This window comes from Scyliorhinus torazame, chromosome 1, assembly GCF_047496885.1.
Source record: "Scyliorhinus torazame isolate Kashiwa2021f chromosome 1, sScyTor2.1, whole genome shotgun sequence".
Lineage (NCBI taxonomy): Eukaryota > Metazoa > Chordata > Chondrichthyes > Carcharhiniformes > Scyliorhinidae > Scyliorhinus > Scyliorhinus torazame.
Window position 1 is genome coordinate 239,545,777 of NC_092707.1, and position 24,416 is coordinate 239,570,192.

The 24,416-nt window shown below is 47.2% G+C and overlaps 1 protein-coding gene across 7 annotated transcripts in view; it reads right to left on the reverse strand.

Moving 5' to 3' along the window:
- prkn (parkin RBR E3 ubiquitin protein ligase) overlaps positions 1-24,416 on the reverse strand; it is a 1,727,639-nt gene that overhangs the window by 599,318 nt on the left and 1,103,905 nt on the right. For all 7 annotated transcript variants that reach the window (XM_072503765.1, XM_072503792.1, XM_072503774.1 and 4 more), the window contains one exon: positions 20,512-20,648. In XM_072503765.1, the coding sequence (XP_072359866.1) occupies positions 20,512-20,648 (137 nt within the window). The remainder of the gene's footprint in view (positions 1-20,511; positions 20,649-24,416) is intronic.

A 24,416-nucleotide genomic window follows, 5' to 3' on the forward strand; every position in this document is an offset into this window, starting at 1 on the left:
AGGAGATAACTTGGATATTTGGATAGTGCAATGCAGTTGAATCAGTAAGAAATATTGTGATATTGTATGTGTTTGCAAGTTACTTCATCTCGTTTAAAGGCGTAGTTTGTAAAGTAAAAACAAGATTGTACCTTTTTCTATACTTGTTTAAATTTCTAAAGAAATGGGAATATATTTAAAACAAATGTTTGTGTGTAAATGTAAGGATATGCATGTTCAATTGAAATTGTTTTAATTTTCAGTTGTAAAAAGTTATAAACTTGGAAAAATCAAATATTGGAAATAAAGTTTCAAAGTAAAAAAAAAAGAAGGCTTGCCGGGACCGGCCTTTGAATATGAACGATGGAGTCATTCTTCCAGAGGCAGCGGCAGAGAGAAGGTTATGTGCTCAGCACGTACACTGGCGCCACGTGCCCTGTACATCTGTGTTTTGGGCACAAAATCATGGAGGAGAGACTCCTCCAATTTGTAGCTGTCAAGTAAGCAAGCAACAGGACTGTGTGATGAACTGAAGATGGATTATTTGTAAAAAAGAAAAGAGGACCTGAGGTATAAACAGGTCAGGATCTCACAGTTGAATCTGCTGGAGAGAGCTTCTCAGGCGAGTCCATGACAGGACAAAGCAGTGCTGGTGTGAGCTGTATCCAGAGCTCCAGGGCCTCTGGTGAACAAACAATTAAGAAGAAATGGAAATCAGGGACAAAGCAGTATAAAGATGATTTCTTAAGGTGTGGCTTAAATTGTGCCAATGTAAATCAGGATGTAAAGCCCATGTGTGTTATATGCAGGGAAGTACTAACAAATGAAAGTTTAAAACTCTCAAATCGTCAAAGGCATGTGAAGACTAAGCATGGCAAGGCCGAGGACAAACCTCCTTGATTTTTTTCAAGGGATGCGGTGAGAACTTAAGTCATCAGCTGAAGTCCTTCGCAGAAATGTAACATTGAATGACCAAGCAAGTGAGATCATGAAGACCAAGCAGGCTCATCTGCCGCATTAACGGTAAGCAATATTGGTCTGTTGCCAAGGTCGGCCGGCTTGGGTCGCTATGGTCGACTGGCAAGGGTCCAGAACAACGGCCAGCATGGGGCCCGAAGGTCAGCCAGTTGGTAAAAGTGGGTCCAAGGAAAAAAAGTTTGAAAAACACTGCACTAAGCAACAGTTGGCAATAATCCAAGAGTTACCAAATTAGACTGCCAAACTGACAACAGCAGGCAATTTCAACCAATTTTCTTGACACGGTTTCCTTCAGAATACATACTCATTATATTAATTCTTTGTTCAAAACAGGTTGGAAACATTAGAAATATATAGAAGATAACACAGCAAACAGTTGGCTTTCATGGCTTTGTTGCTTATTCCAGGAGGTAAATAATTATATCACATGGTTGCATATTCCATATTGTCTATTTTTAAATCAGTTTAATAATAATAATCTTTATTATTGTCACAAGTAGGCTTACATTAACACTGCAATGAAGTTACTGTGAAAATCCCCTAGTTCCCACATTCCAGCGCCTGTTCGGGTACACAGAGGCAGAATTCAGAATGTCCAATTGACCTAACATGCATGTCTTTCGGGATATGTGGAAGAAACCGGAGCACCCGGAGGAAACCCACGCAGACACGGGGAGAACGTGCAGACTCCGCACAGACAGTGACCCAAGCCGGGAATCGAACCCGGGTCCCTGATGCTGTGAAGCAACAGTGTTAACCACTGTGCTATTGTGCAGCTGAAGTAGGGGGAAGAGAAAGTGGTGGGATAGGGCGACGGAGCTGCCGGCGGCCTGGCTTCATGCTGCATGATGTTATGGAGCACGCAGAAGGCCACCATGATGCTCAAGAACCTCTTGGGGTTATATTGGAGCACCCCATCACAGTGATCCAGGGATCGGACGCACAGCTTGACCATGGCGATGCACTGCTCAAAGACACTCCTGGTTGCTGCGTGAGTGTGGTTATAATGGTTCTTCACCTCGGTCTTGGGCCTCCGCACAGGCATCATCAGCCATGATCTCAGCGGGTAAGACTCATCACCCAATAGCCAACTCCTCACGTGAGGGAGCACCTTAAAGTAGCCTGGAACCGTTGAGTATGCCAGGATATACACGTTATGCATGCTGCCTTCATATCATGCACAGATGTGCATGATGTGCAGCTGGTGGTCGCACACCTACTGCACGTTCATGGAGTAGGAGCCCTTCATTATTGAACTGGTGTTCGGAAATCGACGTGTGTGTCATCGATCAAACCCTGGACTTGTGGCATTCCAGCGATGGCGGAAAATCCTGCTGCCCAGGCATCCTGGTGGATCCAGGTTGAATGTGATGTAGTCTGATGCACAGGTGCATATGGCATCCATTAAAGAGAGGATGCACCCATGCATGGACATTTGCAATATCCAACACCGGTCCCCGCTCGAACACTGGAATGAGCCACAGGCATAAATGCTCAGGGTGGGAGCGGGTGTCTGTGGTGATGTGCATCACTGTGGGTACACTGGGGGTTAATGTAAATACATGTAGGCTAGCTAGACATGAGAGGGAGCACCAGAGACATCACACACACACACTCAACCAATAAATCAGTTAGATAGGACACGACCAATGGACATTCACGATACACACAGAGGTGACACGACCACAGGGGGGCATTACACCAACCCATATATAAAGGACACCACACATATGATCTGCCTCTTTCCAGTGGAGACGGTCAGTGAGTACAAACACAGGGTTGATTCAATATTACTCCCACCACGTGGATTGCAGCAACTGGTTAGTCAGTCTGGGTAGCTATAGTAGGATTAGCAGTAGTGTCGAACCGGAGTAATAACAGTGTAAATAGTTTATTTAATAAACGTGTTGAAGTTATCTCCACGTCTGAACATTCCCTTGTCAAGTGCACCACAAGAAAGCCGCTTATGCTACACCTAGAGCATAACAAATCATGGTACCAGAAGTGAACTATTTCAATCCATATAGCCATACCTCAGCGTACAATGACAACCAGCAACGATACCCAGGCAAGATGTTCGAGATCCGGGTTCCGCAGCAGCTCCAGTGCCATGGCGATCTCTGCGAAAACTGGCGGGCATTCCGGCAAAAGTTTGAAATCATCCTGGTAGCAGCCGACCTCCAAGACGTGGCCAATGCTGAAAAGACAGAGCTTCTCCTCACCATCGCCGGTGCCAGAGCAGAAGAAATCTTTTAAAAATTCAAGTTCTCCAAAGGGCAAAACAGGAGCGACTTCCAGGCAGTCCTGGACAAATTCGGCAAATACTGTGAGGAAAACACACTCCAACCAGCAAGAAAAGGTAAGAGAAGCGCCAGTACTCACCAGGAGGCCGAGATCCTGGAGCAGAGAACAATTTTGATCGGTGGCCATCTTTCTAAAGGGACTGCACTTGCACAGTTGCGCGAGAAGCGCACAGAACGGGAAGGTCCGTTTGCACTTGCGCGAGATGACGCGCATGTGCAATCACGAAAACGGCCATCGGTAAAGGAACAGCGATCTGCGCATGCGCAAACGCTTCCTACGCATGATGTCACATGTGTCATGACGATAGAGGCCCTGGACCATGCCCATTTAAAGGGGAAACGTCCCAAATCAAAGAAAAAATCTTTTAAAGCTGTAAAACAACCTTCTTTCACCTGGAATGACAGCACAATGCTAAAATTGAACTAGGAAATGAAATTAACCTCCGAAGAACCCTGCAACAAGCAGTTACCTACGCTCAAACCGATGATTCCGACCTTGAATACTTCGAAACCGACCTTTACATTTTCTCTGGACCTCGCGAGCTCCAGCTCCGACGCAAACAGTGATGATATGCTCCTAGAGGACAACGACTCAGACAAAGCTTTCACCTTAGGAGGCTACCCCAGTACCAAGTCCGAACCGCAACTAGACGTGTTGCACATTGTTGACCCCGACGACGGGTTTTTCGGATTTGAGGATCTTCAGGCCAGCAGATATGACATCCGACTCGTGAGTGCAGGATTATGCTGCGGCCTGAAACCAAGAGACAGAGAGCGGTACAAGCCCACAGAGAGCGGCCTGCTGCCACTCAGAGCATGGTCCACGCACCGCTCAGGGTTCCCGACTCTATGAAAAAAGACATGCAAGATTCCACACCGGCACGGACAAGAAGAGACTCCAGTGTCACAAGCCTCCACAGCGAGCTCGTGGACAGACTCCACAATTGCAGAAACGCAAGACTCCAGAGCGCAGTCCTTGCACGAACAAGAAGTGACTCCAGTGTCACAAGCCTCCACAGCGAGCTCATGGACAGACTCCACGAAAGAAGCAACGCAAGATTCCGATGCGCAGTCCTTGCAGGAACAAGACCATGAGGGTCTAGCAACCTCCTCCGACCAACTAGCGGCAGACGATGCAAGTCTGCCATGCTCAAGTAAACAGCAAGAAGACTATGACAGTCTACTACATTCCAGTGCACAGCAGGACGACCATGACGGTCTATCATGCTACAGTGAAGAACAAAGCGACGATGACAGTCCAAGCCCAAATGAAGGACAACAGCAAGACAATGACAGTCCACCCACATTGTTTGCACCACCAGATGAAGACTCTGACAATTTACCCAATCCAAGTGAACAACAAGCAGCTACTGAGGCTCGTATGTGAGAAGAGTGACGACAGCATCCCACTTCCCATGCAAGATGTGCAAAGTGACAGACCTCAGCTAGTGTATACAGAGGCACTCGACGATCACTGTGAGACCACTGGTGACTCCGGTGACACCATGATACTTCCACCCTCATTCGCTCAAACCTCTCCACAAGTCAATGCATTCCTGCATGTTCCGACTCCAGACGTGCAGCTTCAAGAAATCTCATGTTCCGACTCCAGTGAACCTGCTAAGACTCTGAACGGGGAGCATCAACAAACCAACACTGACTCAGTTAAAACAGACCAGACTCCAGATGGGGAGCAAACAAACGGCGACTCTGATTCACGTAAGCCAGACTTTACTCCAGACAGGGAGTGCTGCAACCTCGGTGATGGCGCTCTCAGGGTGACAGCAGATGCCACAACGACAGGAGATGGATCACTTAACAATCACACTGGGTCAGTAATAACAAGCAGCGGCTACAGTCCAAGAGGAATACACCAATATTCACCACAGCTATATCCATACATTTTTTCCACACCAGCAGTACAGCCAATGACAGCTCATGCTGGACAAACCCAATATTCAGGCTTGCTGCAGCCAGCAGTCTATGCAGCATATTCTCAAACAGGCCAGCACTACGGATTGCCCACTAATGGAATCAAGACCGAAGGAGGATTGCAAGCGCAATCTGCACGACAGACTGGATGCCTTAGTTACAGCCCAGGATTTGCTAAACCCCAGCCTGGCCAGAAGGCATATTCCTATCAGATGCAAGGTTCTAGTTTCACACCATCACCAGGTATTTATGTGAGCAGCAATTCTGTTTCCAATTCAACAAGCTTCAACGGTTCTCAGCAGGATCACCCTTCCAGCACAGCATGTGGCCAGAACCAGTATGCACAGTCTTATCCAATTTCAACATATGGCACATCCATGACCTTGAATGATACTGTCGATGGTACCTCTTGAACGTCAACACCTTAACAGCTACAAGATGCCATCCGACAGCACCATCACAAACATTGAAAAAGAAAGGGACTCCAAATCAGACAGCGATGTGATTTGACCCCTTCTTGGTTCCTGTGGCACAGGGACATTGATGTCGTTCATAACCAAGAGAGACATTTGACCATGATGATTGATGGTTTTTGGACTCACACAAATGATTTGGACTTATTGTTTAATCACTGTTCCCATGACTTGTATATACATAGAACATAGAACATAGAACAATACAGCGCAGTACAGGCCCTTCGGCCCACGATGTTGCACCGAAACAAAAGCCATCTAACCTACACTATGCCATTATCATCCATATGTTTATCCAATAAACTTTTAAATGCCCTCAATGTTGGCGAGTTCACTACTGTAGCAGGTAGGGCATTCCACGGCCTCACTACTCTTTGCGTAAAGAACCTACCTCTGACCTCTGTCCTATATCTATTACCCCTCAGTTTAAAGTTATGTCCCCTCGTGCCAGCCATATCCATCCGCGGGAGAAGGCTCTCACTGTCCACCCTATCCAACCCCCTGATCATTTTGTATGCCTCTATTAAGTCTCCTCTTAACCTTCTTCTCTCCAACGAAAACAACCTCAAGTCCGTCAGCCTTTCCTCATAAGATTTTCCCTCCATACCAGGCAACATCCTGGTAAATCTCCTCTGCACCCGCTCCAAAGCCTCCACGTCCTTCCTATAATGCGGTGACCAGAACTGTACGCAATACTCCAAATGCGGCCGTACCAGAGTTCTGTACAGCTGCAACATGACCTCCCGACTCCGGAACTCAATCCCTCTACCAATAAAGGCCAACACTCCATAGGCCTTCTTCACAACCCTATCAACCTGGGTGGCAACTTTCAGGGATCTATGTACATGGACACCTAGATCCCTCTGCTCAGCCACACTTTCAAGAACTTTACCATTAGCCAAATATTCCGCATTCCTGTTATTCCTTCCAAAGTGAATCACCTCACACTTCTCTACATTAAACTCCATTTGCCACCTCTCAGCCCAGCTCTGCAGCTTATCTATATCCCTCTGTAACCTGCTACATCCTTCCACACTATCGACAACACCACCGACTTTAGTATCATCTGCAAATTTACTCACCCACCCTTCTGTGCCTTCCTCTAGGTCATTGATAAAAATGACAAACAGCAACGGCCCCAGAACAGATCCTTGTGGTACTCCACTTGTGACTGTACTCCATTCTGAACATTTCCCATCAACCACCACCCTCTGTCTTCTTTCAGCTAGCCAATTTCTGATCCACATCTCTAAATCACCCTTAATCCCCAGCCTCCGTATTTTTTGCAATAGCCTACCGTGGGGAACCTTATCAAACGCTTTGCTGAAATCCATATACACCACATCAACTGCTCTACCCTCGTCTACCTGTTCAGTCACCTTCTCAAAGAACTCAATAAGGTTTGTGAGGCATGACCTACCCTTCACAAAGCCATGCTGACTATCCCTGATCATATCATTCCTATCTAGATGATTATAAATCTTGTCCCTTATAATCCCCTCCAAGACTTTACCCACTACAGACGTGAGGCTCACCGGTCTATAGGTGCCGGGGTTGTCTCTGCTCCCTTAACCTTACCTTAACTTATCTACCTGTTTTTTGTTCAATTTTCTTAAAGTGTACAGAAAATATGTAACATATAAAAAAGGAGTGATGTGGTGATGTGCATCACTGTGGGTACACGGGGGGGGGGAGGGTTAATGGAAATACATGTAGGCTAGCTAGACACGAGAGGGAGCACCAGAGACATCACACATACACACTCAACCAATAGATCAGTTAGATAGGACACGACCAATGGACATTCACGATACACACAGAGGTGACACGACCACAGGAGGGCATTACACCAACCCATATATAAAGGACACCACACACATGATCTTGCTCTTTCCAGTGGAGACAGTCAGTGAGTAGAGACACAGGGTTGATTCAATATCACTCCCACCACGTGGATTGCAGCAACTGGTTAGTCAGTCTGGGTAGCTATAGTAGGATTAGCAGTAGTGTCAAACCCGAGTAATAGAAGTGTAAATAGTTTAATAAATGTGTTGAAGTTATCTCCACGTCTGAACCTTCCTTTGTCAAGTGCACCACAAGGAAGCTGCTTATGCTACACCTAGAGCATAACAAATCAGTGTCCTCCTCCATATGACCGTGGTGCCAGGTGAACAACCATCTGGCACAAGTGGCACGCAGTCTCTCCGGTGAGCTGGAGTCAATGGCGGCACACGCGGGCCGGCAATACCTCGGAGGGCAGCCACCGATGGTATAAACGTGGCCTGAAGCAACGCCTCCTTCGCACCTCCTCCTCAGCCTGTTGGATGGCCAGCACTTGAACCTCACCAGCTGGACCTTGCTCTTCTGGGGTAGGCTCCTCTTATCTAGGGTCTTCCCTGGACTGACCCTGTGGCTCTCACCGCGTGCATCTGTAACAGCAGCAATAGCCAGGTAGGTAGCGGGCATTGCTGACTGTCGTCCCAAATCCATGTTTCTGTGGGGGAAGGGGGAGAGACAGAGAATGCCAGGAAGATGAGGATTCCCTTAACCATTCAATGCCACCAGGTTACATGGTCACCCTGAGTTGTACTGTTGCACCACCCTCAATATGTCCCCCACCCTCTCCACCTCACCTAGCCCCTTCGAGATGATGTTGTCTGCACTCCACCCCTGTCCCGATCAATGACTGGCACCTGGCCTGCGATGTGGGGAACCCCCATCCTCACCACCTGTCCGTGCCAACAAGGGTACTGTTGGCTGCTGTAATCCATGTGGATCCTGTACTGTTTCTCCCAATGTGGTCTACTGTGAGTCTCCGATGGGTGGGCCATGTGCTAACCCAGCAGCAGGGTGGCAGCTGGTTGTGTGGTGATGCCAGTCATATTGTGCAGCCAGTCGCCTCCATGCTAAGAGCCTAGTGTGCAGGCAGTTGCAACAGATGCAGGTGAGCGAGGGATGTGTGCATTTGCAGGCACCCTCGTTATCGTGTTATGTGGAACCTGGGTTTAACACGCAGTCTGTGAACGGGAGCTGGGCAGGTTTCCTGGACAGGAGCAGGATGCATAGGGGCAGGGTCATGGTGGACAGGCAGGGCTTGGAAGTCCTTGTGATCCTCAGGGGTGGGCTAGTTGATGGCGTCACTGGTAAGGCTGTTACTGAGAGGGGCTGTGTGCCAGGGAGGTTCCAACGGCCACGTTGCACGTGTCCTTTGTTTGGGGTGAGCTCTGCTAATCCCCTGCTACCTCTGCTGTGGGGCTGTGCTTCTGAAGAGTGCACTTACGAGTGCCAATGCCTGGTGGGCCCCGCCCATGCCCTTGATGATACTGTTGGGCTATGAGGGTTTCTAGAGAGGCAGGCTGGGTGGATTCCCATGTGACCAGAAGCCCTCACAGCTGATACTGATCCTGTGAGCAGTCAGGAGTGTGAACAGCCAGGAGCCTGTAAGTTGCAGCTACTGGGTTGGTTTAAATGAAATAATGTAGCAACTGGGGTCTGAGCCAGGCAACCCCGATCTCGAGGGTCACCCTAAGTCCAGGTACATGCCACCAAGTCATTTTCCACTACTTCCTGAGGTCCAGGCAGACACCCCCTAGCAATCCCAAAATGTTTTGTGTGTTTTCTTACCTTCTTGCTCTCCCTCAACAGCCTTGCTCGTAAATACATGCACCAATTCACGCCCGCGTGACTCACGCCTGAAAGGGGTGGAGCATTTGGCGTCCAGCCCGTTAATCCATAATCAAATTGCAGCTTTGCATGGGGCCGCTGGAGCTGAGCATGTACCTGGCTGCTGCCGCGAGCGGATACTGGAACATCGCAACAGGGCACCGACCCCATTTTTAGCACGACACAAGATACTTCGCCCAACCGCGAGTGGCACTGCCAGCATCAGGCAGCGGAGAATCCATCCCCTGCTCTTTTACCATTACATTATCAAAGCATTTTAATGCTTTGCAGTACCTACCACATGCTAATTTCTGGGTTCCTCTCTCACTCTAATGTTCCCTTTAACCTGTCTCTGAATTATCTTCCAATCATCCCAATTCCCTTATCCTTGCTCTCCATTGAAATTTTAAAGATTCTCTCCTCCTTATTTTACTTCTAATTGCCTTTATATCCAATTAGAGGCATGTCTTTCTAAATCTTTCATCTTGCAGATTGATCGATACGCCTTTGGGAATATGTGAATATTTCTCCACTAGAATATTGTTAAACAATTTCCCCTCCTCCCAGTATACTTGCTTTCAACTCTTCCCTCATTAACTTTAAGTTCCCATTTTTGTCTGATTCAGTGTTGTTGAATCCCAGACCATGTTGAATATCATCATTTTCCCTGCTTTCCTCCACCTCCCCCACCCAATAATCTCTGATTACAATTCGCAGCTCGTTTGGACCAGACTTTTGTTTCTTTACTTGACACATTATCAACCCCTTTTTGTCTTACACCATCGTTCATTCTGACATTTAATCACTCCTGCTGTCCACCCTCTCATAGACCCAACCCCCAGTACATTTCCCGCCCCTCCCCACTTTCCCTCTTTTACTGTATTTGCTTAAACCCTTGTCAAACATCTTTCAGTTCTGAAATGCAACCTCTGTTTTTTTCTCCACAAATGTTGCCTGATCTGTTGAGTATTCCCAACATTTTCCATTTTTATGTCATCATTCCGTGGCCACTATCACTCATAGGTACCACCGCTTACATTATCTGGATGCTAGCTAGTCAAAGGTCATTGCTGAGTGAGGATGTGCACTGCGTCACATGGTTTCACTGGTACTTTTGGTTTTTAGCAGCATTGGGGAACTTTCCCAAGTTATCCCATTCTCAGTAACTTCATCAGAGACCATGAAACAAATGACTACAAGGTTGCTTTTAGCCATTTATGCTGCTTCATCCAGGGGTTCCACCGTTCCCCCGCCTGGGAAAGTCTCTTCACAATTTCAGATGCCTATCAAGTTGGACTCAAGGCCACGTGGGGGTTCCCAATTTCTAATCAGTTTATTGAAATTCCCGATCAAAATAACTTTGCTGTTTTCACATAGGCGCTGTGGCCTAAAAATTAGTTTGGACAGAAGGAGAACTATATTGGTGCATATGGTGCTAGCGGAAGATAAATTCCATTCTGAAGAGGAAAAGGCAAATCTAGAGGAGTGTTGCCGAGTAAATAAAGGGTGAGTGCTGGGGTGAAACTGTAGTGGCCCTTGAGACCTATGAGTTTATGCCACTATTAAAAAATCCTCCCTTGTGTGTGGTACACCACGTCCTTTACTGATTTAAATATTTATGCTCTCCAAGCTCCATCTATTTTCTTTTTGCACAAATTCCAGAAAATGCCTGAGGCAAATGATAACTACCAAAATCAATTCATCATTCTTTGCTGTAGCGACTGTGAAGGAAAATACAATTAAAAATGATTTTTGAAAATAATTGCATTAAAAAAACACACAATTGCTCAGTCATGAATTTTAGATACCCCCACCAATAAATCTAGATTACTGATGTCACAAGCCGTTAATACCCTATGTATCAATGCATCAAGGATTTGGGACACATTATCAGGTTGTCACTGCTGCAGGCAAAAAGGTAACCCAGAATTAAACTCTCATATGTAACTCAAAAAACAAACAGTTAAAAACCATTCAGGAATGACTTCAATACAATAGTCTAATCTTGGGGTTCAGATAATTAAAGATCACCCAATATTTGGTTTGCTGTATGTCACATTCTTTGAACACCCTGATTAAACTGTAACCATTTTTAGTTGTTCATAATTTTCCATATAACATAGTGACAAATAAACTAGAATACACACTGTCCTCATTATAACAAGGACCTTGAGAGTCAAGCGTCTTATAATAACAGGAATGTTCCATTGCACAGCACAGAGCATCCAAAGCCAAGGGATAGCAGCCTTCTAACAGAGCTCTTATATAAGTGGAAACTTTATAATGATTCAGGGGAGAAGAATCCTATAATTGCTGTGGTACATGGTAGACCTATAATAAGAGTCAAGCAGCAACTAGCTTTGACTGGATAACTTAGTATACAGTCATATTCTAACAAGAATCAAGACGGACCCAAAGGAAAATGATGATGGAAAACTATTAAATGAATGATGAAATTCTTCAAGGAAGAGTGAACATCCTGCAGTCTGTACCAAAAATACTCATGGGACATAATTTATATTCCACAAATCATCTAACAAGATGACCTATAAGTGGCAACGTTGTCATAAGTTATGATCGGCACCACAAGTTGAATATAAATTGTAGGTTTTCATGACATACTTTGTTTTTATTGCACATCGATAAATAACTAACAAGTGGAACTGCAAAAATGGTGAAAAGAGTGCTCAATGGAGGTGAATTAACCAATGTCTCCATTCCCAGAAGAAAAGCATATTCAAAGCTATTGCAGATCAGAGAATCAGCACTGCAGCAGTATAATCTTATCTCCAACACACATTCCTTGTCATGAGTACAGGATGAGTGATTTTAACCTATTACTTTATTTTTTGGTTCTAATTACAACTGGATGAGTGACAATGGATAGCTTGCTGTGAAGAGTGGGTTTAGCTTTACAGCAGATGAAAGTAAAGTTGCCAGAATCCCTGATGACCATATGCTGCTTTCCCCTTTGAGGGGGAGAGCTGACTGGTGGTGATTTAACCTGAGGATCCGCACACATCAAGCGAGGGGCAAGGTTGAGAAGGTGGGGTCTTGATGAATAACCTCAGCCGGTATGGGAATTGAACTCGTGCTGTTGGCCTTGTTCTGCATAACAAACCAGCTATCCAGCCAACTGAGCTTTTTGAATGTTGTTGGAGTTGCATTCATCCAGGTAAGTGGGGAGTATTCCATCACACTCTTGACTTGTGCCTTGTAGGTGGTGAACAAGCTTTGAGGAGACAGGAGTTCAGATACTCGCCACAGGATTCCTAGCCTCTGACCTGCTATTGTAGCCACAGTATTTATATGGCTAGTCCAGTTCAGTTTGTGGTCAATGGCAACCCCCAGAATATTGATAGTAAGGGATTCAGTGAGGTAATACCATTGAATATCAAGGGGCCATTGTTTGATTCTCTCTTATATGAGATGGCCATTGCCTGGCTCTTGTGTGGCGCGAATGTTATTTGCCACTTGTCAGCCCAAGCCTAGATATTGTGCAGGTCTTGCTACATTTGCACTGGACAGCTTCAGTGTCTGAGGAGTCGCAAATGATGCTGAATATTGTGCAATGATCAACAACCGTCCCCACATCTGACCTTATGTTAGAAAGAAGATCATTGTTGATGGTTGGGCCTCGGACACTACCCTGAGGAACTCCTGCAGTGATGTCCTGGAGCTGAGGTGACTGACCTCCAACCACCACAACCATCTTCCTTCGTGCCAGGTATGACTCCAACCAGCGGAGAGGTTTCCCCCTGATTCCCATTGACTCCAGCTTAGCTAGAGTTCCTTGATGCCATACTCGATCAAATGCTGCCTTGACGTCAAGGGCAGTCACTCTCACCTCACCTCTGGAGTTTAGCTGTTTTGTCCATATTTGAACCAAGGCTGTAATGAGGTCAGGAGCTGAGTGACCTGACGGAACCCAAACTAAGCGTCAACGAGCAGGTTATTGCTGAGTTAATGCTGCTTTATAGCACTGCTGATGGTTCCTTCCATCACTTTACTGATGATTGAGAGTAGACTGATTTGGTGGTAATTGGCTAGGTTGGGTTTTTCCTGCTTTTTTTGTACAGGACACACCTGGGCAATTTTCCACATTGGCAGGTAGATGCCAGTGTTGCAGCCATACTGGAACAGCTTGGCTAGAGGTGCGGCTAGTTCTGGAGCACAAGTCTTCAGGACTAGTGCCGGAATATTGTCAGGGTTCACAGCCTTTGCAGTATCCAGTGCCTTCAGCCGTTTCTTGATATCATGGGGAGTGAATCGAATTGGCTGAAGAGTGGAATCTGTGATGCTGGAGACCTCTGGAGAAGACTGTAATAATAATAATAATAATCGCTTATTGTCACAAGTAGGCTTCAATGAAGCTACTGTGAAAAGCCCTTAGTCGCCACATTCCGGCACCTGTTCGGGGAGGCCAGTACAGGAATTGAACCCGCGCTGCTGGCTTTGTTCTGCATTACAAGCCAGCTACTTAGCCCATTGTGCTAAACCAGCCCCAGTAGTACATTTTGCACTCAAATTGCTCTCTAAATAAATACATTTCTTCCGAGTTTATTTCTGGATTTATTCATGACTATCATATTTATAGCCCCTAGTTTTGGACTCATCCATAAGTGGAAACATCGAGCTGGATTTAGTGGAGCCTCCCAGACCAGGCAATATATCAGATGGGCTGGGAGAATTGGATGGAAGTATCCCCATTGACAATGGGAAAACTGTCCCCAATTAAGTTGGCGGTGGGAGGGACCTGATGTCAGAATCCCATCTGCGAGCAACAGGAAGGCATTAGGCTCATTTATGAGCTTCTTAAAGCCAATTAGCCCTGGACCCACCAGAATTTAGTGGTGACTCAGGGTTTAAACAGTACCCATACGGTTCTCCTGTGGCTTCAGAAAGGCCACTCAGTAAACCCTGCTACATTTTCCTGCAGCCTCGTAGGGAGTGACCTTCGGTGACAGGCACTCTCCTGTGCCCGATGCAGAGATGCAGTATTGGGAAAGGGGAGTCCATTGAAAACTGCCCCGCACCATGCATTTGCCCCCAACCTGTCCATCCTCGTTCTTTGATGACCCTTTCCCTCTGACCCCCATCCCACCCTTACTCACCTATGCCTGGGATCCAGATTTGGGAGCAAACCAGAGCACAGGGGAGAACGAGCAAACTCCACACACCCAAGGCTGGAATCGAAGCCGGGCCCCTGGCACTGTGAAGCAGCAGTGCTAAGCACTGTGTCACCATGCTGCCCTATGGAGTCCCTTTATTCTTTGAAGAGCTCTCTCAGATCAACTCTCAGCCTTTTCTATTTTCTGTTGTTCAGCCTTTCCTGATAGTTATAACCTCTTAATTCTGCTCTCATCCTTGTAACTCTCTTACAGTACCTCTTATCGTTTTTGCAACATGGAAAAGTGACCTAGGAATGTTTGTATTGTGAATGCTTTCTTCACTGGACTTCAAAGGTTATTTAGTTTGAGTAAATAAACTGTGATATTTACATCTTTGTATGGTAGCGTCTCACAGTTGGGCACACTTAGATTTGTTTGGAGGAAATCCAATTTTCCTCCGCATTCCTGATGCCGCGCCATTTTCCTCTGGCCTTTTTGAAGGTTTGAAACTCTCATCAAATATCACATTTCCTTCAACAAACCAGTTTCATCTGGTAGCATGGGAAGCCCAGTTAAAACATGTCAGGTTTGAGAGAGTTTGTGAGAAAAATGAAAAGTCTGCCAAGGAGTCCGGAACATTCTAAAAGGCAAGAGTAACATGTTTTTGCACCTTCAAATGTCACCATTAGGTTTTGTATTTAATGTAGATATGTTTTAATGCGATAATTAATTGTGGAGATATGTTCATTAAGATACGTTGACTTTTACATTGATCAGCTTTGTGTATTTGTTCACATGTATTTTCAATGAAGACAGTACCAAAATACAGTGAAAACTGTGACAAAATGTCCTGTCGGTGTGTTGTCATCATGGGCTGAATTCTCAGTTTGGATACTATGTTCTTCCGCCAGAGATGAATCGCCTCTCATTTTCGCTCAAGCTGGGTGTGGGAACCCAGAGTTGAATCACTATCCCTTGCCATGCAAATTTCCCTTGCCAATCCTGCAATCGAGCCGCTATTTTGAGTGGGCGGTAGGATAGCAAGGTCCAGCGGCTGGGCCTCCTCCCGCCCCCAGCAACTCAATTCTGCTCCCCCACCATGGGATTTTCTGGGTAATCTCCCCCCACAGTATGATGGTGACCCGACGCCCCTCCCCTCAACCCCCCAGAGACCCCCATTACAGAGACACCCACCTGAGACTCCTCCAGAAGAGAGTCCCCCACCAGAAGGCCCCCACAAGAGAGACTCCACCAGAAATCCCCCATAAGAGACACCCCACCAGAAATCCCCATAAGAGACACCCCACCAGAAAGATTACTGTCAATTGCTAAACCGTTGGGTGAACAACCACCTCCTTTCCACTGCTGGACTACGGCTGGGGTGAAGAATCATTTCTAACAAAATAATGCCTTTGTTTGGAAGATTGCATGCGTTTGACGCAAGCATAGAGGATTGGGCACAGTATGCAGAATGCATGCTTTCCTTTTTCCGGACTCTATCACAGGTGATGGCTGATAGACGGTGATATTGCTGACTGTCTGCGGAGCTCAGACTTATGGTATGATAAAGAGCCATACGTATCCCGCAGCTCTGGACATTAAAACCTTTGAAGAATTGGTAGCCCTAAAGGCGCAAATCATCAACCCTAAACTGTCCATTTTGGTCATCATTGATCTATTTTAACATGGCAGAACGGACCGCAGGAGAGTCTGCAACCAAGTTTCTGACGAGAGTACGATAACTAGCCGAGTATTGTGAGTACGGAACTACACTTTTCAAGATGCTGCGATACCGACTGGTCTGCAGCATAAATATTAAGGCTACTCAAAGAAAGTCAGACCATCTCTAGATTTTCAGCAGGTCATGGAAATGTTTTTTCCTGTGAAAGCGCCGAGCGAGAAGAGCAAGAGGTGCAGGGGATGGAGGTAAGTATCCAAGGGTGTACATCCTCCCAGCGGACACCCCCCCAAGACAGACATCTCGCCCTGGACCGAGTAACGTGGGGGCCAAGTCAGTTAGTTATGGATATAAATGTCCTGGCGGGATACCTCCCTGGAGTTTATAGAGGGAAAGCCCAGGTGTTGCGGGACATGTCGACGCAGGAACCACAGGGTGCTCAAGATATGAGGTAGCCAACGTCCCGGTAGAGGCAGGCACCAACCCAGAGCTCGCACTTTCCACCTGGACCATCCAGAGGAGGAGTGTATGCAGCTGACTTGTACTGCAGCACCCCTAGTGGTCCCCAGCAAGATAACAGTACAGGTTAATGGTCATCCTTTAGACATGGAGCTAGGCACAGGAGCCGCAGTTTCAGTTTTTGGAAAACAAAGGACAGGGGTGCAACTGCTAGACCTGCCTGACACCGAGGCAAGGCTAACAATGCACACCGGCAAACTGTTAGCTATTGCGGGAACCACAATGATTCCGATCATCTCCGGGCAACAGTCGGTACGACTCCCGTTGATCAAGGGACATGACCCCAGCCTGCTAGGCCGCAATTGGATTAAGGGCCTAAATCTGGACCGGCAGCAAAGTATCCAAATGGGATCCGGGGGCCGAGACGAAGTGGTAGGGAAATACTCTGAGGTTTTTCAACACGGACTGGGGAAAATAAAAGAGGCCATGGCAACAATTCAGGTAGACTCGGAAGCACAACAAAGGTACTTCAGGGCTCGCCCAGTCCCTTACGCTTTGTTAGCGAAAGTTGAGGCCGAACAAAGCCAGCTCGAAGGCCTTGGGATCATTAAAACACATACATTTTGCCGACTGGGTGACGCGGGTGGTCCCAGTGCTAAAATCGGATAAGACGGTCAGATTGTGTGGAGACTATAAGTTGATGGTCAACAGGGCCTAGATCATTCTCTGATGCCCCGCATCAAGGATCTATACACAAAGCTTGCCAGTGGACACGCATTTACGTACCTCGATATGCGCCATGCTTACTTGCAGTTGGAATTGGACCCTGCGCCATGTAAATACGTCACTACAAACACCCATAGAGGCCTACACAAGTTCACTAGACTACTCTTTGGAGTGTCATCGGCCTGTGCCGTTTTACTGAGGGTAATGGAAAACAAATTGAGAGGATTGCCACAAGTGGCAGTGTATCTGGACGATGTGTCAGTCACATGCAACTGAACAAGAACATTTACATACACGGGCCTGGATGCGGATATAGAACGGATGGCTCAGAAGTGCGGCGTTTGCCAGGAACAACAGAAGATTCCGCCTGTCATGTCCCTCCACTCATGGGAATGGCCGGGTCTTTGGCGGTCCATTTCAACGCTTGATGTTCTTACTCATCATAGATGCCCACTCTAAGTGGTTGGAAGTTCATAGAATGTTGTTAACCACCTCAAAGGCAGCCATTGAGAAGTTGCACCTGCCTCGTGAATGCGAGCGGGATATGGCACATCCGTGCGGCCTCAGACCACCCGGCTTCCAACGGGCTGGCAGAAAGGCGGTACAGACATTCAACTGAGGACTGAAAAACAGACTTCAGGATCACTGGAAACAAAACTGACCAGATTGTTGTTCTGCTGTAGCACCACTCCACACGCCACGATGGGGTAGCTGAAATATTAACGGGCCGTAGCCTTTGAACCCGCTTTAGTCTTGCTTTCCTTGAGATTGGCACGAAAGTACGCCACAGGCAGCAGAAAAAAGGGCATTGCCCTGTTAGTTGAACACCACCCCGACTGTTTGTACAGGTGACGCAGTCTATGTCCGAAACTTTGCAGACGCCACCCAGTGGATCTCCGGCACAATCGTCCGCTAGACAGGGCCGGTACCATTTCAGATTCAGACACAGGGTTGTGTTATCAAAAACCACGTCGATCGCACAATGTCCAGGAGACCAGTCTTGCGGAAAGTTCCGCAGGAGAAGGAAATTACAGTCACACCTAATCCGTTACCATTGGACGTTGGAGCATTGCCCCAAGAGTGTCAAGATGCTGAAATGAGAGAGGTTGTAGATATGGACTCATATATGGAGACTCAGGCGTCGGTAGTCTCAGGCAGGGAATATCAGTGCAGAGCCCAGAGGACTGGAGATTCACGCAGGCTTGGAGAATCCTATGCCCAACCCATTAATATGGGTCAATTTGACATATTTGCATCCTCCCGCTAGAGCGGGGTGCAAAACCTGATTCCGCCACCAGCGGGGAACTGCAGCATTAAATGTTTATTGGACTCCACTGGATTCTCTGCCACATTGTGAATTCTGCTACTGGCGGCAGACAGTGGAGACTCCAGCCCATATCTACTGCGATTTAAATGGGCCTGGTTGATCTAAAAAACTCAGTTTTGACACTTTGGAAAAAGTATGTACTTGAAAAAAATCTATCCACTTGCTTCCTTACATTGATTGGCAGGCCTCTGCTTTGAAATTAAAATAAGCACCTGCTGTTCTTTCCTCCCAGAAGACAGTATATTGTTTGGAGAGCTTTGGTCATCATTGATGCTTGGCTGAGCGCTAATGGGTTTCAGCACAGTAGATGTTCCATTCATCTGTGAATGACTGACAGCTTCAAGAAGTTGTAATAACATATCATCCCTCTGATGTGGTTTCTGGTTTATCACCACAAACAAATAAGATTGCAAGTATTTTAAGGTTAGTTTAATTGGCAGAATGAGTTTTTTTCTCAGATTCAACGATACGGAGATTTTTATTAGATGCTGAGAGTTTTATTTTATTCTGTAAAATATTTTCCATTGGAATCTGAGGAATGTATATTATGCATACTGGATGAGTTGCTATGGAGAATACATGGGGGCATAAATGTGGCATTTGGTGGCATGGAAACCATGGTTTGGTACAGGGGTGTGGGTGGTGTGAGGGAGCTGAGGAATATGTTTTATGGAGCATTTAGCAATGTTGGGGGCTGGGATACAGTGGTGAAGGACAGTGGTAGGCCTTCTAACCGGTCGCCCCGCACCTACATTCCTCACGCATTCCAGTGTGCTTTGCAAACTGCACTGAGTCCAACCCCAGTGTGAAAAGAAAAGAAATGGCACGTGAAGTCACCCATGGGTTGGGTCTGCAGTTTGCAAACACCAAAAGGTTTCTCAAGCCAGAGGAAGGTTTAACCCACGATGTCTATTAAATATGAAATGAAAGAACAGCACCTCTGGAATTAATAAACACATCTATTGATGTTTATACCAACCTCCAATACCATTTGGCTCAGTAACTTCTCCAGTACATTTTTTCCAGGATATAATAAGCATTTAATAATGAAACAAGAAATTAGAAATAAATCAAGCAAAGCTGTGATGATTAACTGTCCTAATTAACAATTTTCTCTCCCCTTATAAAAATTAAGTAGAATAAAATAAAAAGTTAAAACTTAACGCTATAGCACACATATAAAACATCCAAATGTGGCTCACAAGCAAAGAATGTACAACACTGAAACATGTCATTTTGCCCCACCAGTCAATGCCAGTCTTTATATTCCACACAAGACTCCTCCAATCCATTTACTTCATTTCACCCGATCAACATAACTTATTTTCCTTTCTCCCTCCTGTGTATGTCTAGTTTCCCCACAAATGCATCTGTGATATTCATCTCAATCACTCCATGAGTTCCACATTCTTACAAGAGCAGGGCTATAAGACTACTGTTAGACTGTGCGGCCCGGAATTATCTGAAATTCATCTAAGAGTGGAAGCTGGCAAAGGTACTATTCAAGAAATTAATTCTGCAGGCAAGGAAGGTGTGGGTCAGGGTATTTGGCAGCAATGGGGAGAGAAAGGCTGGAACATAAAATCAACATTTTCCCAAGGTGGATTGATTTAAACCCTGCCCGCCCGACAAGAGTGCCTCAAGCATATTGCAGCTACAATATAATTTCCTATCAATACTGAGCAGCTCTTCTCTCTCGTGGTGAAGTTGATGCTGTCAGTCAAACTATTCAACTGGACTTTGTGATTGAAGTGTAGAGTACGCAAGGTTTTAAAATTCACAGTTGATGTTAAAATGACATTCATTGTCCCAATTGCAGTGAAAGCAATGCTATATGACAAAAGACAAACAGTAATATGCCACATTCCAATAGGACACTCACCTACACAGGGAACGGAATATCCAAGTTCGGGGTTATGGATAAATTGCCGGTCATTCAGCCGTGTCACACAATATAAATGGAAACAATCCAAGCATATGACATGTCGATCCACACAAGGAAATACCAACACTGGATCACTAAGAGCAGGAGAAGAAAAGAAACACAATCATATGATGTTCTTCTGTTTTAAATTTCCAAATTCTCCCCTTCCTGCCCTGTAGGGTCTGATTCTTGCAGTGATATCCCGGGGACTTGTAGTCACCCAGGGCCATATCCAAGTGTTTATTTTTCAGGGATGAATCCAGGCTGAGTGCCGTCAGATCAATGAATGGCCAAAGGCAGTTAACCTAATCCTGATCCCGTCAACTGACATGTAGGGCCAGATTTTCAAAGTGGGGTCAGAAACCCAGGGTTGGATTCTCCAATTTTGACGCTATGTCCGCAGGAAGCATCTAGTTTTACAATGAAAAAGTCAGTGCTGCCCCTGCACCGATGCTCCACCCGGTGATGAGCTAGCAGCGGTGCCGACTAAACCTCCCGGCCTTCCTGGCATAAGCGGCCGGAGAATTGTTGGGTCCGTGGCTGCACATGCGCATGGTGACGACCTGCAGCGGATCACGCATGGACCCGGCCGGCCAAATAGTGTCCCCCTGGACCACCCCCCCCCCTGCCACCCCCTGGCCCAGTCCCCACCAGTCTCCCTAGCCCTCGCCGAAGCCCCACTCTGCCAGCAGCACAGCTCACCCCCGACTGTAGCGGCACTGGGCACAGTCCGCAGCCACCGTGCCGGGTTCCTGGTAACTCAGACCACACACGACCCGCGCGGTCGTGAACTCAGCCAATCGGGGGCGGAGAATCAGGGCAGGGCCTTTAAGTGACGTGCTGATGCTGTTGTAACATCCTGCGGCGCGTTCCTAGATGGCGCTGATTTGGAGAGGGTGGAGCATCCGAAAAACGGCACCGGCCCTGATTCGGTCGCCAACAGGGAATCTCCGCCCGATCGCCGAATACGATTTCGTATCTGTCCCCGATTTCTGAATCTCACAGCCCCAATTGCATTGTTCATGAGATGCGTATACTTAAATGTAAATGCCATAATTGTGCAGGAAGTGAACTTGGTGCCGATTAGGGGTGTCAAGCATCTCCTAGAGGCGGAAGCTGCCTGCTTAGTGCCAGCTCCAAAGTCAAAGTCATGATGGATCGTGCTGCTGCCCTGCTGAAGAGAGCAGGCAACTCTTTGGAGGGCTAGCCACATAAAGATACGAGACAGAGTGCGAACAGTCCAAACTCAGGTCATGCACAGGTTCTGGTGAGGACCCAATAATTTAAACATAAAATATTCCCTGAGCACCACTGCAAACCCAACAGCTGTCTACTAATGAGCACCGGAGTGTTAAAGTTCACTGAAACCTTTATTGAAAATTACAGTCCTGCCCTCCCATGCCCATTAACAAACTCCTAAAGGAGTTGCATGTGCCATTAATTGGAAATGAACAGATTCCCCATTGACTGCTCTTCACCCCAATTTAAAAATTACAGACTGTCCCGAGATCCAAAGATGGCCCCCAGGATGAAAACTCAGTTCATCCTTTCAGTTGTAGGAAAGGACTCGCAAATGAAAACTTTAGAGAACTTATGCCTCCCTCATCCCAGTTGTACTGAGCAGTTGTACTTGGCGAGTTGAGATGACGCGGTCCAAGCAAACAGTGCACGGCCGAGAAACACGCAGCTGGGGATGGAGAATCCAGCACATGTCTTCATATCACACCGCGTGCTGCTCGTACCTACCCAGCAATCAGGGAATGACAATGCTCTTTAACTAATACTAATTTTTCTAATCTGCAGCAAAAATAATAAGAGCATTCAAAATAGCTCCTGCATTAAGCAGGCTATAATAAAATCATTGGATTTTTCTTTAATCGTTTAGGGGTTGTGGGCATCAGTGGTTGGATCAGCCTTTGTTGACCCATCCTTCCCCATCCATGCACCTCCTCTCATCCTCATCTATTTGTCCATCACTATCACTCAACCTCATCATTATGCAATTTGCGGCTTCTCCCTCATAATCATCCTCACCAAATGCTCTCCATTCATCCACTTGTTGAATATTATACTATTATATTCACTTAAGGGCCTGTTCTTCCCCAGAATGTACGTGGAATGTGCACAAATAGTAATGAGATGGAGAGTTCAGGAGGTGGTCTGCCACGCAATTGCCAACTCACAAATGCAGAGGATGAGATGCTGGAGATGGGTGGAGTTCCGGCTTCTCTGGGCATCAGGGATGAAGAGAGGGGAACCCCAGTTACCTGGTGACACAATTAAATATTAGGGACCTCGATTACATGATTTGAATTCAAAAGTGAATTCAATTAGATTCTTCGACCCCCTGCCGGGCCAGAGAATCGCCAGGGGGGCGGCATGAATCTTGCCCCTCCGCCCTGACGCTGGCTGCCGGATTCTCTGGCGCCGGTTTTTCGCCGGGGGCGGGAATCACGGCGTGCCGGTCAGGGGCCATAGGCAGCGGCCCCCCCCGACGATTCTCCGGCCCGCGGTGGGCCGAGTGGCTGCCCGCTTTCGGCGGGTTCCGCAGTCGTAAAATACACCAGGTCCGTACTGGCGGGACCTGGCACTGCGGGCGGCCTGTGGCGTCCTTGGGGGGGGGGGGCGCGGGGAGATCTGGCCCGGGGGGGGGGGGGGCCACGGTGGCCTGGCCCGCGATCGGGGCCCACCGATCTGCGGGTGGGCCTGTGCCGTGGGGGCACTCTTTCCCTCCCAGCCGGCTGGTGTAACGGTCCGCCATGGCCGGCGTGGAGAAGAACCCCCCTGCGCAAGCGCTGGGATGACGCCAGCACGTGCTGACGCTCCCGTGCATGCGCCAACTCGCGCTGGCCAACGGAGGCCCTTCGGTGCCGGTTGGTGCGGCGCCAAGCCCTTTGACGCCGGCTGGCACGGCGCCAACCCCGCCGGCGCTGGCCTAGCCCCTGAAGGTGCGGCGGATTCCGCACCTTCTGGACGGCCCGCGCCGGAGTGGTTCACGCCACCCCTTGGCGCCGGTACGGCCTGACCCGCCGGGTAGGGGAGAATTTCGCCCCTTGATCTTTTTCATTACAATAAATTTCAACGTTGTTATTTTACCCCAGTACTAATTTGTCTTTCATCTCTGACGGAACCTTCACTCATAAAATGGAAGTAGGTGGATGTTACACTGACAGTGCCTCAGGAGAGCTGAGTTCTTCTGAAATGCACTATCATATGACTCGTGCATGTCATCAGGACCACGAAAACAGGTAATGGGGCATTCATCCAGCGATTCACACTTCACAAGTGAGCAAGTGTAGATCGCCAAGAATCCATGGTTCCAAAATCTGCTCAGATGGACATAGGTGCAGTACCGCTGGGGGCTGTGCCTAAAAGGAGAATCACTGAACAATAGTACAGAGTGCGCGACACACTGACAGCCTTTCCAAGTGCACTGACCACAATTGCAGACAAAATGAAGGGGTCTGTTTCAAGAGTGTGTTTTTGCTGGTTTTAAAATTTGCCCACCCTTCACCAACCCATGCACAAACCCATACACAAACTCACTCACAAACCCGCAAGTTCCTGCAGATTATAATTCCCATCAATGTTTAGAACTGCAATGCAAGGATGGAGTTAACTGAAGGTTTGAACATTGTGATGGCTGATCTTGTTTATTTAAGGGACCCACTTGGGAGTAAAGCACTTTGGCCAATCTAAAAAATGGCGACCTGGCTGACAAGCATTATTAATGTGGAGAGAAGTGGCCCAAGGCTGCTCATGGTGCATGGCAGATGTTCAGCATAAGCAGTTCCTCTCGTGAACAGAACTGCATATTAAACATGCATTAAGAGAAAAGCCTCTAAATGTGGGCGGAAACCCTT